The sequence below is a fragment of the Eublepharis macularius genome, chromosome 2 (assembly GCF_028583425.1).
Source record: "Eublepharis macularius isolate TG4126 chromosome 2, MPM_Emac_v1.0, whole genome shotgun sequence".
NCBI lineage: Eukaryota > Metazoa > Chordata > Lepidosauria > Squamata > Eublepharidae > Eublepharis > Eublepharis macularius.
In genome coordinates this window covers 197,216,472-197,235,252 of record NC_072791.1, presented here as the reverse complement: position 1 = coordinate 197,235,252, position 18,781 = coordinate 197,216,472, and the positions used below count along the sequence as shown (strand labels likewise).

The 18,781-nt window shown below is 42.3% G+C and overlaps 1 protein-coding gene across 1 annotated transcript in view; it reads right to left on the bottom strand.

Annotated features, from left to right (window-relative positions):
• The window catches only part of CERS6 (ceramide synthase 6), a 150,080-nt gene that overhangs the window by 50,928 nt on the left and 80,371 nt on the right, over positions 1-18,781 (bottom strand). The window contains exon 4 of the mRNA XM_054971640.1: positions 14,276-14,333. Within this exon, the coding sequence (XP_054827615.1) occupies positions 14,276-14,333 (58 nt within the window). The remainder of the gene's footprint in view (positions 1-14,275; positions 14,334-18,781) is intronic.

Sequence of the window (18,781 nt, the reverse complement as noted above, 5' to 3'; positions counted from 1 at the left end):
TATTAGAAAACATTTGGGATCAGTTAGAGAGATACTGCATATCTGTCATACCACAACGCAGACAGAGGGTGCTACATGGGTTAGCAAAGAATATTTATCTGCAGTGTGGTTAATCTACTGGCACATGCCCAAGGTAAAATGGCAGATATGGCATTTCACTGGTGTAATTCGCTCCCTTTACCTGCCAGTATTGTGACCACTGGTATATACCAGATTCTGTTCATTCCCTCATCCCAGAACGTATGAATGCTATCTGCAAAGCGTATTTTGAAGAAAATATACATCTAAGTATTGGCAAGTGCATTTATTCTTCTTTAACTACCATTTACATTCTAGGACAGGCATTTTTGTAAACTTTGAGAATAATCAGTTCTGCGGAATTAAAAACAAATCTAGAAGATTAGGTGTATTGTCGAAGGCTTTCATGGCCGGAGAACGATGGTTGTTGTGGGTTTTCCGGGCTGTATGGCCGTGGTCTTGGCATTGTAGTTCCTGACGTTTCGCCAGCAGCTGTGACTGGCATCTTCAGAGGTGTAGCACCGAAAGACAAGAGATCTCTCAGTGTCACAGAGTGTCACTGTGACACTGAATGATCTCTGTCTTTTGGTGCTACACCTCTGAAGATGCCAGTCACAGCTGCTGGCGAAACATCAGGAACTACAATGCCAAGACCACGGCCATACAGCCCGGAAAATCCACAACAACCACCTAGAAGATTTGATTCCCCTTTTCCTTTCTGGCTATCATGATGATCAAAATACCAACACTATTAAATCATTATAACATCTCACATACTAGGAGATAAAAGAAAAACCTTTCTTCAGATGGCTTGCTAAAGTGATATAGTATTTAAGGAGATTTTAAGATGTCTGGGAGAGATTTTAAGATGTTTTCAAAGGCTTGTGCTGGAAAAGTCTGTACTTTACTGAACTATTTTGAAGCTTTGTACCCTTTCAACTCCATCTAAACTCACAAACACAGAGATAAAGGCCATAATTTTAAAAGTTGGTAGTCCACCAGCACAGAAAGCTTTTTTTGAAGACTATTCCAATGGATGTTTTTCCCCCTGCAATGTTTTAAAAAAGAGCCAAGACATTTTGAAAGATGTATGTTTTTAAAAACCCTTTGTAAAAGATGAATATTATAGGGGCAGCCATGTTACTTTGACTCCATCTAAACAACAAAGAATCCTGTGACAACTTAAAGATTAGCACACTGATTGTAGCATCGTGAGCAAGAACCCACTTGCATCTGACAGCGTACGATGTGGCTCACAAAACCTGGTGTCACAGTCAGCTTGTTAGCTTTTAAGGTGCCACAGCAAGATGGCTGGTCTCTCCCCAGGAACCTGCACAGCTGTGGCATTAAGGTTGCCACCTTTGAGCTGATGAATTCCTGGAGATTTGGGAATGGAACCTGGGGAGGGCGGGGTTTGGGGTGGGGAGGAAGCTTAGTGGGGTATAACACCACAGAATCTACCTTCCAAAGCAGCCATTTACTCCAGGGGAACTGATTTCTATAATCTGGAGATCAGTTATAACTTTGGGAGATGTCCAGTCCTCACCTGGAGGCTGGCAACTCTACGTGGCATTCCGCATTCACAATCACATCAATCATAGAGAAAGCAGAAGATTTAACAGTACTGCCAGAAGCGGAATATTGCCTCACTGGAACGGGTGAGTTCTCGTTTGATGTGCAGAGTGCAGAACATGCACACACACACACCCCCAATACCAGAATATGTCAGACCTGTGCTAGAGTAACATTCCCAGTTAGCTGCTCTCTGACTAAGCCCTGGTTGGTTTAGTCTTAACTCAAGCTCTCTCAGTGCCCTGTTTAAGGCTCCATCACTGGGCCAACATTGGGTACCTCATACTATTGCCTTCCTGCCAAACTCTGCACCCCAGTTTCAAAGATCAGGACTGAAATTTATTCCAGGTTTACCTCCCTGCCAATGGGCAATGGCTCCTCTGGGGGTTTCAATCAAGAAAAAGCAAGGGCCAAACTAAACATACACAGCAGCTGTGCGGAATGGCTTTTTAAAAAGAAAGAACAGCCTCCTTTTGGCTTGGAAAGCCACTGTGGTGAGAAGAAGGGCTCCTGACTTCCTTCCAAGATGTTTCCATGCACCAAAACATTGCTGGAGGCACCGTTACGGTTATGCCAATAAAGGTTCTGTCTTGTCTTGTCATTGCTGGAGGCTAGTTATTTTCCCATGCGGAGCGGCAAAAATGAGGAAATAATGCCCCCCCCCCCAGCAGCGCTGTGTCGGCACAGGAAACTGGCTCGGGGGAAGGCTAGAGCCCTTCCTCCCCCTGTGTGGCTGCAAGGAACCCAGATTCAACTCTCTAAAAATATACATATCTAGTTTGGTCCTAAGATAGCATGTATTCATGACACATGCATGTTACATGCATATTTATTTATTAATTTAGGATACTTATCAATGCTGCCTCTTGAGAGCTCTATGCAAGGCGGCTCATAAATAATATAATGTTACAATATAAAACAAACAAATCTTTAAAACAAGCCACTGTGTTTAAACAGCATAAAGCTACCTATAAAACAGACCCCAGATCAGAGGCAGACCATTCAAAAAGCTGGTATGATAAAAACTCTAATTAAACACAGATGTCTGGGCTTGGTGTCTAAAAGACAGTAAAGTAGGCTCCAGGTGAGCATCAAAGGGGACAGTGTACTAAACATTGGTGGTGTTCAGAAACTTCTCTGCAATATTCATATAATTGAACAGACACAGCTGTTATCACACAAAGCTGACTGCCTATGACTGGATGCTTCAAAAAATCTTCAGTCAAAAGTGCAGGAGCCAGCACGCAGGCTTCCAAAAGGCTAAGGCTTTATCCACAGTAAAAAAAAAAACCCTGGCACCCAAAGGTTTTCAAGATGGGACGCTGCCTCCAACTAGATACAAACCCCTTTAAAGAAGGGTAATACACACATTGCTTGACATTTCCCTCCGGTTCCCTGCTGGGTTTCAGGAACATTCTTGCTGAGAAGCTGAGGAGGACAAGACAAGCCCTTTAACCTGGAGAAAAGCCAGAGGACAGCATTTCGAAGGAGCAGAGCAGGGAAAGGAAAACAGAAGGCAGTCAAGAGATTTTTTTAAAAAACAGGCAATAACAGGGGCATAAATAAGGCAACCCTGCGCTGATGGCAGCAGAACTTTTAGAAGGGAGGGTTCCTCAGAAATTGGTGTTGGCAATTGCACAGCAATTAGATATAAGTTTGCAGAGTTTGATAATAGCGCAATGGAAATAAGTAGGCAGACTTCTGTGATTCTAGCTCTATAAAAATACTTTACTACATAATAGGGTAAAAAGGGTACATTTGGTAGAAAAAACAACAAAGTTTCTGACTACATCTTGGTAGTCTCAACTAGGTACTAGAGAGAGAGAAACTTAGACTGCATGGTCTAGTGAAGTAGTAGTAGTGTAGTGGCAGCAGACGACTGAACAAAGAGCAATAAAACCTTAGTATATGTTGCTAGCTAATTGCCTCCCAATAAACTGGCTCATCCAATAGGCAATTCTGGATTCCCTCATTAAGACTAAAGACACCCACTTCCTCTGGCGGGAACTTCTCTCGAAGCCTAAGTGGTCCTGTGCTAACTAGCTATCTGACTAAACAAACAGAACAATTTACCTCTTTCATGACTGAGCGTAGGACACTTGCAAAAAGTCCATCAATCGGATATTCATGCAAGGCCTCCTTACCAATCAGCTGGCAAGTTGGAAGTCAGCCATGGTTTCAGTTAATTCATGAACGGCAGAGAAGCAAGTAAATTATTTATTGTTTTCTAGGTCCCCTAAAATAATATTTGCATATTGGGTCAAACAGTATGGCTCCAAGGCTGTTTCAGATCAGGGAATGCAACGCGGGGGAGAAAGGCTTAAACTTCCCCTCCCTCTGTACAACTGATCCAAACTGGGCCTCCACATGACTTACGTTTAAAAAATATTGCTGGAGCTCGGTCCATGGAACTCCTGGTGTTACATACAGGAACACTTCTGCTCCTGAACCAAAACGATCCAGGTTCTAGTTGTCTGAGTTCCATCATGAAAGTCCTCATGTATTCCACCCACAAACCATTTCTTCCCCTCAACACTGCTGGGTAAAGTCTAACAACTCAGAATTACAACCTATTCTAGCGTATAAACTGGACTGCTGATATTAAAACTGCAGAGCCCCAAAGTGTCTGTATGGGGTCCAGTTAAATGAGGAACTCGGCATCCTTACAGTTACCCCACGATCCTGTATCAGAATAGTGCACCGGGAATCCATTTCATTGATCTAGGAAGAGGATCTCCTGTTAAAAAATTCAGCTAGCAGGGAATTCACTTAGAGATTTTTCAACAAGATGTACTGTATGAGGATGCCCACTTAGGTCTTGTTCATCACATTTGGTTTGCAGATTTGAGAACTAGGAGCTGGGACATTAGGAGTGTCTATGAAAATTCAGAAAGTGCAGACAGAATTCCAGACAAGACCAGCAATTACTTTGTTCTATTTCAAGGAGTGCTGCAAACAAAAAATTTTCCCACGACAAAATATGCTATAAGATGTCACATCACCATCGTAATCATCAATCATCATCATCATCATCATTTTTTTTTTGCTCTTCTAGATATCTGGAATTTGTCAACTTGAATGACAGTTTTCCGGCTCACCTTAATGAAATTTTGCTATAGCACCGCTGAGAATCAACAGAATTATTCTGCTACTAGTTTCCACATATAACCGAAGAAAAACAGACTCTCTTTAAATCAGAAAGGAAATTACTCTCCACTTCTAAAAAAAACCACTTAAAGGCTATTAACCCCTATTTTGGGGTGACATCTTGGCAATGACAACCTATTCAGAACATAATTACTTTATTATCTTTGGCTTCTCAGAGAAGTAAATTATACTAAAGAACTTCAGCAAAGTTAAGGACTTTAATGAACTATTCCCATGAACACAATCACCCTACCATCCGTGTATCATTACATACATACTAGCCTCTTTAACACAGATTGTTGATGCCTGCAAAACTGCAACTGTAAGACATAAAAATGAACATTAGGCTCAGTATGAATGTGTGATGCACTCAAGAAAAAGAAGGTGTATGGAACTTGAGTTTCTCGTATCAGCTTCTGAGTTGTGCTATGCAAACGTGTGCCTTTGGACAGGAGATGTGTTTATCAGTTTCAGGATATACTTGGGGGAGTGGGGAGTAAGTGGAAAAAATACGCTAGAAAAAAGGCACCTTTACAGGAAAGAGAATGATGAAATGTGATAGAAAGTACTTATGGTATGGAGACATCTCAAAAAGAATCAGCATAGCATAGTGGCCAGAGTATTGGGCTAGGATCTGGGAGACCCAAGTTCAAGACGCACTCTGCCATGGAAGCTTACTGGCTGACCTTGGGCCCATCACACGCTTTCAGGGTAACCTACCTCAAAGGGTGGTTGTTGTGAGGATAATATGAAGGAGGGAAGAATGATGTGATAAGCCACCTTGGGTCCCCACTGAGAAGAAAAGAGGGATATAAATAAAAAATAAAGTAATGTGGAAAATTTACCATAGCTCTGGATAGGTTCTCGCACATCATGGTCAATGCTTACCCACATGAAAGAGGGAAGTTCTTATACTCCAAGTGATACCACTCTAATTAAGCCAGCATTACTGTATGTGAGAAATGATCAAGATGCAAACCGCATACTATATGTTATCGGGGTACATAACTGTGTGAGCTCGGCTATCATGCACTCCGGAAACCCGCACAATATACATGTTCTGTTATTCACATTAACAGTACAACATGTAAGAAAAAACATGCAATATGCATAAAATGGCATGACTGAACAGGGCTACACACAGCCAGACCACGTTCAAAGAAGGAAAAATGAACATACATATCCATAATAGCCATAGGGACATACTTCGGGAGAATATGCAACTTCCCTGAAGAGAATGTATGTCCTCTTCTCTTTTGCATATGACCTGAATGTCCAGCGGGGATGAAACACTCTCCCGTCTTTCTCACTGATACTCAAGGAGGGTTATAAAATATTAAAAAGTGATGCAATCAGACAGCATGAGTAATCCAATAATGCAATGGAACTAGGATTACAGAATTAGGGACCAGTGCAAATAAAAACATCTAAGGGCTGACATACCGTAAACAATGCAGTAAGTGGATTACAAATGTAGAAGAGAATGCATTAAAAGCAAGATATTACAAGTTAATCCTCTTTTGTCATCACTGGTAAACGCATGAAGCTCTCTTTTGAATCCTGAATTCAGGCTTTACTCACCTATATTTTATTTCTCTTCCCCTCCAAGTACCATTCCCCACCCCCCACCCCATCTAAAACAAAAGACTCATGTCTAAAACGCATGGTTTCTATACCTACAGGATCATATTTAGAACATCCGTTCCTTTCCCCAATGATTCCGGTCTGTTCCCAGAGGCTTACTTACGTGCCAGCTGCGGCCTTCGTAGCATTTTATTCATTCCCTCGGTTTTAAATAAATTACAACAATCAGTGAAAGCCTCCTCCAAGTGATCAACTGAATGAGGTGAATAACTCTGCAGGAAACAGGCTTGCTAAAGAGCCAAGATAAAAAGCAACTGCTATTGGCCTCCATTAGCCATACAATGTAACAACCCTTCGCGCTAATTTTTTCCAAAATGGCCATTTTGAGCACCATGGAAACATGGCTCAGGAGAAAGAGAGAAGGTTTTCCAGCATTTTTCATATGTCAAGAGCACATGTTCGGAGAGATTCCAGTAGGACGCACCCGCATTCTGTCCCTCAAGTTTTTTTTTTTTTAAAGCAAACTGATACCAGTCTATGATTTCAGATTTCAAGAGCATTTCCATTTTGTACACTCAAAACTCAAATTTTAGAAAAATGCACAAATGCTTTTGATGATGCCGGTGTGACGAACTCGGCTTTACACGCTGAGATTCCTAGTCAGAGGTTTGTGATAGACAAGTTTCGTCCCCCCTTGTGGCTGGCCTGGAACGGCAGTTGGGGAAGCTGTCAGTTGGGAGTGAGAGAGAAACTGCTGAGTGAGCAGGGAGTTGGAACCTGGATTTTGACCAGTGAGGATCAGCCAAAAAGTCCTCTGTGATTTGTGAAGCACTTTTAGTCCTAGGATGAAAGTGGGGAAAAACCAGTACTAATCCCTACCGAGACTCAACAGATCTGGGAAGTATAAAGGGCCAAGGAAGGAGGTAGCTAGGAGTCTCCCCTTCCATGCCAGGAACAGGATTATAGTTCACAGCTATAACACCTGCCCAGGATCTGGGAAGGGTCTGTCTCAGTGGGGCGACCCTAAGAGCCAAGCTACAAGTGACGCCTTACACAAGTTGGACACTTGTCAGCTTGCCTCAAGTTTTGATGGGAAATGTAGGTGTCCTGGTTTTACAGCTTGGCTCTCCATTACAGCTGCAAGACCAGGACGCCTACATTTCCCATCAAAACTTGAGGGAAGCTGACAAGTGTCCAACCTGTGTCAGGCGTCATTTGTAGCTTGGCTCTAATTCTGGAGAGGAGGGAAAAGCGTGCTGTGTTTGTGTTGGAGTATATAAAACTGTAACATCTGTGAAGCAGTGTGAACCTCTAAAAGCAGCCAGTAACTGAATGTTTTGTGCCCCACACCAGTGAAGTTGCACATAAACCTTTCTGTCATTACGTTTAAACTCCTGCCTACCTGCCTTTTAAATTCAACTTCTGTTAATAAACCTTCAGTTATATTTTTGGAATCTCCCCAAGCCTCGTGTGCCAGTTTCTGGTAAAGGGAAGCGCACACCCCTGATCTGTCCCCTATAAAGACTTGGCTGGGTAACCAATTGTAATATTCATAAGGGTGGGACAAAGAAGAGTGTTGAAGCTTAACATCAACCACGCTACCAAAGGCTGCCCAGCCCAGTATACAGCTTCATAGGCTTACAGAGGAGAAGGTGTTACCTCGGGGTAGGGGGAAGCTCAGCCCAAGCCCAAGCCTGAGTTTGATGTGGGTTTGTGGCAGCTGGCACAAAACATGTTTCAAGATGAGTTCTGAGTTTGGTTTTTTTTTTTTTACGCGTTTCACTAAAAAACAAGTAGGAAGCACAAGACATATTGCCTTGGAGAAAGGGAATGAAACATGATGGGAAGGTAGGAAATTGGTGTCTCTCTTATTCTGTAGATCTCTGCCTGTGGCACAGAAGGGGAAAATCAATATGCATACAGCCCTTCCATGGGGTTGAAGACCTCTTGGAAGAGCTATCGATGTGTGACATGTTGCCCCCAGGATGGGCAATAAGGGACAGTCTTCTCCTTTTTCTCCCTCCATCCTGCTGCCCCCACTTCCACAATGACCTTCAAAAGGCATATTGGTGGGGCAGCATTGTAGCTTAATGAAATGGTTCAGGAGGATTAACAGTGCAATCCTAAAAAGAGTTACTCCATTCTAAGCCCATTGAAATTAACGGGCTTAGACTGGAGTAACTCTTCTTAGGATTGCACTGTAAAAGGGATTGTAGTTTATCTACTTCATTTATACCCTGCCTTTTCCCTCAATAAAGACCCAAAGTAGCTTACATTGGTCCCCTCTTCCCATTTTATCTTCACAACAAGGCTATGAGATAAATTAGGCTGAAAGCACGTGACTGGCCCAAGGTCAACCTAGGATGCTTCCACGACAGAGTGGGGATTCCAACCTGGGTCTCCTAGATCCTAGTCCAACACTAACCACCACACCATGCTGGTTCTACTGCACTGTTATTTTATGCATTATCTTGCTCTTATTGCATTGCCTTTTACTTTTGTCATCTATTTTCTTCCTTGTTTATGCTGTGTCATGCTTTATATTTTTTTGTTCGTTTGAATTGTTCTCTAATTTTGTAATCCTAGTCCTACTGCATTATTTATTGGATGCCTTATGGTATAGGATTGCATCCTTTTTATAATTTGTCATTCAACAGGAATCCTCAGCAAGAAAGGCAGGGTATGCAGTAAAGAAGTAATAAACAACACGGGGAAAGAAATTTCTAGAATGGGTTTGTTGCAGAGGTCAGGGAACAGTTTGGCTGAAATGCAAGAGACTGGTTTGATGGGGGGTTTTTTTGGCAAGAGCATCCCTCTCTACAAGAAAAGACAAAAAGCAACACATCACAGACATTCCTTGCAAGGTTAGATTTTTAAATTTTTTTTGCTACAGGGAGGTTCTTATTGTTTTTCACAGAAATGAACCCCAAAAGGTCACCCTCCACCTGCAATCTCTTGCTATATAGTCTACTCCACCATCCCTGGACTCTACCGCCTGATGCTGCTGAGCTCATGAAATGGGCAGGATAGATCCACAATCTCATGGCAGGAATTTATTCTTTTCTTACTTTGCCTAGCAGCAAACACACTGGGAATTGACCATGTATTTTATATGTGGCGTATTTAAATTATTAGGGTACAAGTCCAGCAAAATAAAAATCAGTATGATTAATGTTTCCAGGGAATCACACACAAGCAGAAGGTTTTAAATAGGGCAGGAGAGACTTCAAAAGCCTCCCTTCAAATCGTTCTGTAGCAGGTCCTGTGAAGTTCAGTTACTCTTCAGCCTTCAAAAGTGGCTGGATGCGATGGTGCAGATACTTGTGCGTGAATGTAGCAGAAAGTTATTTTCCCTTTATGGAATTACATATTGGACGTCTCTTCAGCCTGTTATATTAAACTGAAGGCACAAACAGCATGCAGTTCCACGAAAGTAAATCATATTTTAGTGCCAGGAGGGGACAGGAAGGATTGGAGGAAAGGAAACAGAGGAAGTAGTTTAAAAACTCAGTTTAACATTAGTCAACCTGAGGGGTAGAGTGGGACAGGGATGTATTTGGGAAGAGGAATACCCCTATGGTTGTCCTGCCACTACTCTACTCAACCTCAGCTCTTTTTCCTACCACCACTCTAGAGATGCACCATATGAGTGATTCTTTATACGCTGCTTTTGTTGACCTTAAGTCAGCGTTCAATTCAATGAGTGATTCTCAAAGTTTTATGTCCCACCCATCACTCTATCAAACAACTTATCCTGTCGTGATAGAAATAAAAAGCCCACTTTTTCTGAGAAAGGCATTACAGGCCTTCAGCTATTGTATTTATCATTTACAGTAAGTTTTAAAGACATGAGCCAGTTTGATGTAGTGGTTAAGAGCACGGGCCTCAAATCTGGAGAACTGAGTTCGATTCCCCAGTCCTCCACTTGAAGCCAGCTGAGTGACCTTGGGTCAGTCACAGCTTCCTGGAGCTCTCTCAGCCCCTCCCACCTCACAGGGGAGGGGATAAGAATGACATACTTTTGTTATGGGGATAAGAATGATATACTTTGTAAACCACTCTGAGTGGGCATTAAGTTGTCCTGAAGGGCGGTATATAAATTGAATGTTGTTGTTGTTGTTGTTGTTATAAAAAACTGTAGAAGCACAGTGGTAGGGTGCAAGGTGGGCTGCCTTCCTATGTTTCAGTGATATAATTGTTTAATAGTTAATTGTTTTATTGTTTACTGTTTTATTGTATTTATATCCATGTGTTATGAATCTGCTCTGAGCCCGCATGCAGGGAGAGCGGACTACAAATAAAATCAATCCATCAGTTCCTGGAAGGAAGGGTCAGCAGGAAGCGACACACCAAAGGTATGTGCCATTGGACAGGGGAAATAAGGAATTAAGAGAAGCACGGGGTGTTCAAGGTTACTAGTAGCATGCTAAAAGGTCACAGATGAATAATTTGTGGCTAGTCCGGTTGGCAGAAGACAAAACATCACACCAGCAGGTGGACAAGGGAAATGAGAGAGAATTTTTAGAAACTGTTATGAAAACATATGCCTTATGGAAGCACAAGGAAATCAAGGAGAAATGTGACCTGTGTTGAAGCCTACAGTATCTTCTTTCCTTACTGCATCTCTCCTGATGCCCGTCTTATGCTGGGTTCTGTGATGAAATTGCCTACCCTCACACTTGTCACTTTTAATCCCCCAAACGAAGGGACTGACTTTTTAAATATAGGACATGCTGAATTGAGCGTGAAGGGTTGGGCATTGCAGACACACCAAGAAAATTCTTCACATAAGGTCTGAGCCCCTCTTCCCCTCTAGAAGTTCTTGAGTTCGTCAAACAGTGTAATCCTGTGAGAATGAATGGGAATCCTTCCAGAGAAATTAGGCCTTTTCTATTTAAGTACCAGGAGCCTGGGGAAAGCATAGAACTGTGCAAAGTTTAGCTTCACACTTAGTATTGTGAAATGATAATCTGATAGATGACACAGGACAGGCAATCTCTTCACACGCTACTGCAAATTTACATTTGGTAAAGAAATCTCTGAAACTACGCAATGCCTGTTGCAACAGTGACAAGAGATCCAAAAAGAGTTGTTGCACAACATGCCAGCATCCATTCTTCCCATTTAGTTTCACAAGTATGAAGCCTGGGAAAGCTACAGCTAGTCTGTGTAGCACTTGGTGAAAAAATGAATCTACTTCCTACTTATGTCAGAGTTAAAAACTTCTTTGCAAATGGCAGGTGCAATGCTTAAATAAAATTCTGCTTTCACAATTGTTATTTGCTTGTCCCAGGCAACACACATAACAAAGGTGGCCTTTCAAGCAATGTGACATTTTTCCTGGGTGCTTTTGATCCTGCGCATGTGAAAAGCTAAACACTTCTGACACATTCTTATGTGGGATCAAGCTATTACGCACCGGACGGCCTAAGGTGATCACAAGCAAAAGATACGTCCAGGCGAACTCCTGTTAAATTCTATACAGATCCAGGAAGACACAGTTATGCATGGAAAATCATATCTAATAATACAATATTTAAAAAACGGGGTCCCCAATCCCCTACTCCATTTTTTTCTTCACAACAAACGCTGTGAGGTAAGTTAGGCACACGCGTGCATGTGAGTGTATTGCGGGTGACTGACCCAAGGTCACCCAGAAAACTTCCATGGCACCATGGGGAATGGAACCTGGGTCTCCCAGATCCTAAACCGCTGCTCTAAATATTTGGAAACAAGAACAAAGGTGACAGTCATGGATTTTGTTTTCTAAAGACTATGACTTCTGGCTCTATTTCATGGTTTCTGAGGGATATTTGTGGCTGAGCTACCTTTAATGATGATGATGATGATGATGATGATGATGATGATAAACACTAGTCTGCCATCCACACTCTTGCACCCAAATGAGGTCAAATGGAGGGATACACATTCAATGAGCTTTCTCCCCTCATTATTAGAAAAGTAAGCATTGTTATCTACGTTTCTCTGGTTGAAGCTCAGATTATACTTTAGGCATCACTTGTCTCCATATTAAGATAAGAAAAAATTACTGATCCCCCTACCCACCTCTGAAGATTCTCACAGTCTCTATATGGAATCACCTCTGGCCACTGCTTGTAACTTTTTCCCAATAATGCAGTCAAAAGGTAGTATATAAATCTTCAAACTTCTATAGGTTTTTGTTTGATCTTACATAGGATTTTAAGATCACAGCCACCCCACTAAGAATTATCCATTCAGCTTGATTTTTAATTAAAAACATCTATGCCCCCTCATTTCCCACCATCAACAGTGCCACAAAGCATCTCACAAACACAAGTTTAAACCAACAACGCATACAGTCTTGTAACCACACTGGATAGGAAACCAGCTACAACATCACACTAAACAGTGAGGATACTATGCAAGCAGGAGACGCAGTGTCTGTTATCAAAAGGGAAACAGGGTAAATCAGAAAAACTAACATTGATAAGGAAAGTTTAGAAAGACCAATATATGGCGAATACAGTGAAGAAGTGAGCTGTAGCTCACAAAAGCTCCTACCCTACCACAAATTTTGTTAAGACTTACAGGTGCTACTGGACTTTTGCTCTTTTCTACTGCTACAGTGAAAAAACAGGAGAGAGTATTACAACTAATCTTATCTCAGTCAGTCAGTCAGCTACCCTTTATTGGCATCAGTTGGCACAATGTACACAGTAGAAAAAACATAGAAAAAACAAAGTTACTTCTGGAACCACTCCTGACAGAATTTTATAGCCGTATAGAGAAAAATTACTACATTCTCAGTGGTCTTAGGCAGAGAGTCATTCATAAGGTGAAAGATCTTTAAGGAATCTTGGAGGCCCCTTATATTAACTAATTCTGAGTTTAAGTATTTGAGATGCAAGTCTGCATACAGTTGGCAATAAAGCAGAACATGTGAAACTGTCTTAATACTATCGTGATCGCAGCGGCAAACTCGACATGGAATCTTACTATATCTACCGAATAAGACTGCAGATGGCATCGCACTGAATCTTGCAAGGGAGAAAGCTCTGCAAAGATATGGTGCCTATAGAGAAGATAAATATGAAGCCAGGCCACCTGTCTTAAGGGGAATCTCAAAGCTTAGAGAGGAACAAGTTCTATTGGCTTGGCTAGATAACTCCTGATATTCAATATCCAGTATTCTACGTTTGATTACCCTGTATGCCTCCAGAAATGAAAGTGGGTATAACGAGGCAGTGGATATACCTATAGTAGTTATTTTCTTTTCAATATAGGCTAGCAAATTAGACCTGTTAGACTCTAAGAGCCTTTTTTGTATATGGCTCCCTGCATCTGCAATATAATGCAAGCGTGGCCAGTATTTTATTGTCCTAAGCCCGCTCTTCCACAAGGTTTAGACCAGTTTCTAGACAGAGGGCTGCATAAAGTGTACCCATAACTTTCTGCAAAAACCTGGCCTGTGATCTTTCCATAGCACCATCAAATGCACTTATCCATGCTGTGATGTCATATAATAATTGGGGAATCACTTTGGCCTTGAAGACTTTCAGCACAGCTGGTACATGTTGATTTCCTCTGTTGTAAAAGAAAGGGGGGATATAGCAGAGGTGCTGATGTTGGCCATGTTTACTGCTGATTTGCAATGATTAGACCATGATGCAGCCCCAGATATCAGAAGTGGTTAACCTGTTCTATTTCTTTCCCACCAATTACCCATTTGGATAATTCCCTAGATTTAGAGAGAACCATTATTTTTGATTTCTTGCCTCACGGATTTGACACATGGCTGTCCAACCCAAGGGATGATTCATAGAAAACTACTGGGATCCACAAAAAAGACAGAAAAAGATTGGGAATGTTTTTACTTTACTGCAATGTGTCTGAGAATGCAGTCACCATAAGATTAACGCGCTACCAATGCCATCAACAAATTGTAGTCAAATGAAAGGGCAAAGTCTCTAACCTGCTTCAGCAGCCGGACTCCATAAGTGAATATATACAGGTAAAATGTAAGTCGCCACCTGCAAAAGAAAAAAAAGAAAATCGAACTTAGTAGCTTTTTATGTACTATGTCAAATAACATACTGGAACCTGTCTCTGGATTTTTAGACCCAAACCTTATTTTATCTCAAGATTATTCGCAACAGAAGAGAAACAAGATCAGAGGTCCTAATGTGGTGCCTGTGGGTGCCATAGGGCTTACCAATACCTTTGCTGCTGCCGGCGAAGTGTTTTTAGAAAGTGTGTGAGGCCAGGTGGGGCTTTTGGCCAGCAAGGCTTCTGATTGGCCATTTGGAAATTTGATTGGAAATTTGATTTTTAAAAACATTGCTTTGGCAGCAGCTGCCACCACAGTACATTGAACTTCACTGTGTGATAGAATGTAAGCTTTGGCAGCCATTTTGTGTCTGGCTCAGCCTCCAACGGCAGCTATTTTGTAACAGCCTTTTCGTAGCTGTGCTCACCATGCTCAGGCAGAATTCCAAAAGTGCCCACAGGCTTAAAAAGGTTGGGGACCCGTGAACTAGATCATCAGCCCTGGTACAATATAAGAATGAATTAGCAGCACTCACTGGACCTCAAATGGAGAGCTGCTACAGCCAGCCTGTCTTGTACGGCGGGGCTGCCTCACTTTCATGTCAGCTTCTCTATTACAGCCTCATCATCAAAAGAAACATCTTTATTCCTACTGCAAAGCTCAAGTACAGCTGTGCATTTTAGGTTATACCCGGAGAGGTGAGATGGAAGATCAGGCCTCTCCAAACCTTAACTAAAAGCAACATTTTTGAGTATGTGTGTGCGCGCGTGAAAGGAAGAAGATTTGGATCAAGGCTGTGGCACTGGGGTTGACACTTTTCTCCCTCTCCTCAAACCAGTTATTAGATTTGATATGACACGAGACAAAATACACTCGAATTACATGGGTAATTTGAATGTATTTTGTAATCCGAGTGCATTTGGGTGTAGTTCGAGTGTAATTCAAGTGTATTTTGTCTCGTGTGGTTTGACCCATGGAAAAGACAGCTCCTTTCAACTGTTGCTCTAACAAGAGTAGGGGAGGGGAGATGGACAGTTTCACTTGGGTAAGCACATGAGGGAAATCAGCCCCCCCCCACATCAGCAACTGCAGCCCAGATCCAGATTTTCACACACCCACACCAGCTTTTTTAGTTTCTTTTGAGCTTACATTACCCAGCTAAAGATCTGATCACAGCTCCCCAACCTCAGGTGTACTTTGGCCCTAAATATCTACAAAATATCAAATCAGAAATAAATGGAACAAGGACAGTTAGGGTTCTAGGAACTTCTACCTGCTTATGACACACTGCCCTAAACAAATAGGGAAAGATATATTTACAGAGGAAGTTATGCAGGCTATATGCATGTGGAATACAGCAAAATTCATTCAAAGCCCACAGAAGAAAGTTGCATGCATCTCAAGTAACTGTGGAAGTCACAAAGGTGATGTCCGAATAGATCACTATATGCTCTGCACCCTATACAACCCAACGCTCTATATCCCATACAACTACCATCCTTCTTTGTACCACCACGGATCCCTGGCCCCTTTCCCATACTCACTGCACCACTACAAGTCTCCACAGGTGTCCCTGAATCCCATCTTATTGCTTCCTCTTATTCTTCACCCCACAGAATCTTCCACTCTCTCTATATCATCTGTTATGTTGCTCTTTTCTCCTCACACCCATGAATACTCTTTCCCAATTCATACCCCTTTTTCTGACCCCATTAGTTATGCTCCCTCCATTAGATAAACACACCTAAAATTTACCTGCCGTGAACAGATTTTTTAAAAAATGTCTACATTCACTTTATCTTTATCGGAACAACAAAACCCTACCCTTTAAGTGCTTTTATCCCTTTTAAATGCCTCGTCTCGTCATCGTAATTGTACTAGGTAAAGGGTAATTTTTTTCCCAGGCACATTGGATCATGAGCAGTCATGAAGATCAAACTTTCCCCACACAAACCTTATGATCAGGGTTGGGTAAGCTGAACCATTTGCCTACACTTTGATAAAACAGCTCAGCCCCCCTCCCCAAGTCTGATTCCAAGCTCATAACTGGGCTGGCCTGGCCGCTCTCCCCTTATGGTTTGCTGGAGTGCCAGAGGCTGCTGTGAGGTAGCTGAGAAGACACAGTCTCTTTCTCTGTGCCCTCTCCTGATTTCCCTCTCCTCCTCCACTAGTCTCCTCAGTGCCTTGACACTAGGCCAAGCTTCAAGTGACGAATGACACTTGAACGGCAAGTGAACAGACTCACATGTATTCCTCCCTGTTCACTTGTGCTCCACGACCGAGTAGAGCGCAAGTGAACAGGGAGGAATACATGTGAGTCTGTTCGCTTGCCGTTCAAGTGTCATCCGTCACTTGTAGCTTGGCCCACTGTTCTCAGTATCCATTCCACTCCTGGGGTGCCCTAGGAAATACAGTTTACAAAGTGCCCCAATTATATGGCAGGCACCCTGTCTTTCCCAGAGTGCCCTGGAAAAAGATCTTGTCTGATGTACTGGGGGGGGGGTGGCAAATGGGAGAGACTGCCAGCTGCTGCCACTTCATCCCACGTTTGGGTATGTAATTCAAGCCCTAGAAAAACACAGATTTCTAATGCTTAGCTTTATATTGAAGGTACATACTACAAGCTGGCAAACTTTATTTTCCCAGTGGGAGGGAAAACTTTGAGCAAGCAATGCTGAACTGGTCCGGTGGGTAGGATCTATACCACTACCATTTGGAAGGCTCCAGAAGTAAGCTCATTTTCTTGAAACAAGAAATTCTCGTGTCATTTTAAAAAAACCCACCCCAAATCTCTGATGGGGAGAATTAGTGCTTCAGGTGGGGGTGGGGTGGGGGTGGGAGTGCACACACATGCCCTGATCCATCCTGGCTATAGCCCTGAAATGAAGTCAAGCAAGTTGAGATGCATATTTCTGTTCTATGGTATGCAAGGATAAATTATAACCTTGCCTGTGAATTTAAATGGGGCCCAATGCAAAAAGAAATTAATAGCTCTAGTCAGAAAGATACCGATAGAACAAATAACATAATTACTTCCTTCAGTGTTAGGTGTGACTATCTCAGTAGGAAGGAAGCAAATTCACTGGGGGAAAAGGACACACAATGAATTTTGAAACATCTCCGTTAAGTGCGTTTTGCAACATTAACTCACTTAAATTGCTTAGCTGCAGGTCTAAATGTTGCAGAAGCAGACAAGCGTATTGCTTTGGAAGATGGGTAAACTCTGACTTAGGCAATAGATTGTAGAATACCAGGAAACATTACTACCAGCAGGGATCAGTTTGGCCAGGGAAGATTTCACTTCAACATCAAAAGGTCATAAAACACCAATGCACGGGCAAGAAACTCTGGATGAATATGAACCATCATTGACCAAGCAGCGAATGTTTCAATAACAGAGAACTTGTAGATGCCTCTGGAATCATCAGATCTGAGGCTAAACTAAGCCTCAGATGGAATCACTCAAGTCTCTGGATGGCAGGTGTTGCTAATTTCTGACTTATGATGGTTGTTGTGGGTTTTCCGGGCTGTATTGCCGTGGTCTTGGCATTGTAGTTCCTGACGTTTCGCCAGCAGCTGTGGCTGGCATCTTCAGAGGTGTAGCACCAAAAGACAGAGATCTCTCAGTGTCACAGTGTGGAAAAGATGTAGGTCATTTGTATCTACTCAGGAGGGGTGGGGTTGAGCTGAGTCATCCTGTAAGAGTTTCCCAGGGTGTGGAATGCTAATGGCGGGAGGCTTCACTGTATCCTGAGAAGGTTCTTTTGCATATGGATTGGTACTTGATGTGCTAATCTTCTCTGCAGGGCTATTGTCAAGGATAGACTGTTTTGTTAGCCTGGTGTTTTTCAGAACTGGCAACCATGCTCGGTTCATTCTTAAGGTTTCTTCTTTCCTGTTGAAGTTTTGCTTATGCTTGTGAATTTCAATGGCTTCCCTGTGCAGTCTGACAAAGTAGTTGGAAGTGTTGTCCAGTATTTTGGTGTCCTGGAATAAGATACTGTGCCCTGTTTGAGTTAGGCTATGTTCAGCCACTGCTGATTTTTCAGGTTGTCCAAGTCTGCAGTGTCTTTCATGTTCTTTTATTCTTGTCTGGATGCTACGCTTTGTGGTCCCGATGTAAACTTGTCCACAGCTGCAGGGTATGCGGTATACTCCTGCAGAGGTTAGGGGGTCTCTACTGTCTTTTGCTGATCGTAGCATCTGTTGTATTTTTCGGGTGGGTCTGAATACTGCTTGAAGGTTATGCTTTTTCATAAGCTTTCCCATCTGATCAGTAATTCCTTTGATATATGGCAAAAACACTTTTCCTGTGGGAGACTGTTTTTCTTTGGTTGTTTGCTTCATCCTGGGTTTGATTGCTCTTCGGATTTCATTTCTGGAGTAGCCATTTGCCTGAAGTGCGTGGTTTAGATGATTAATTTCCTCATT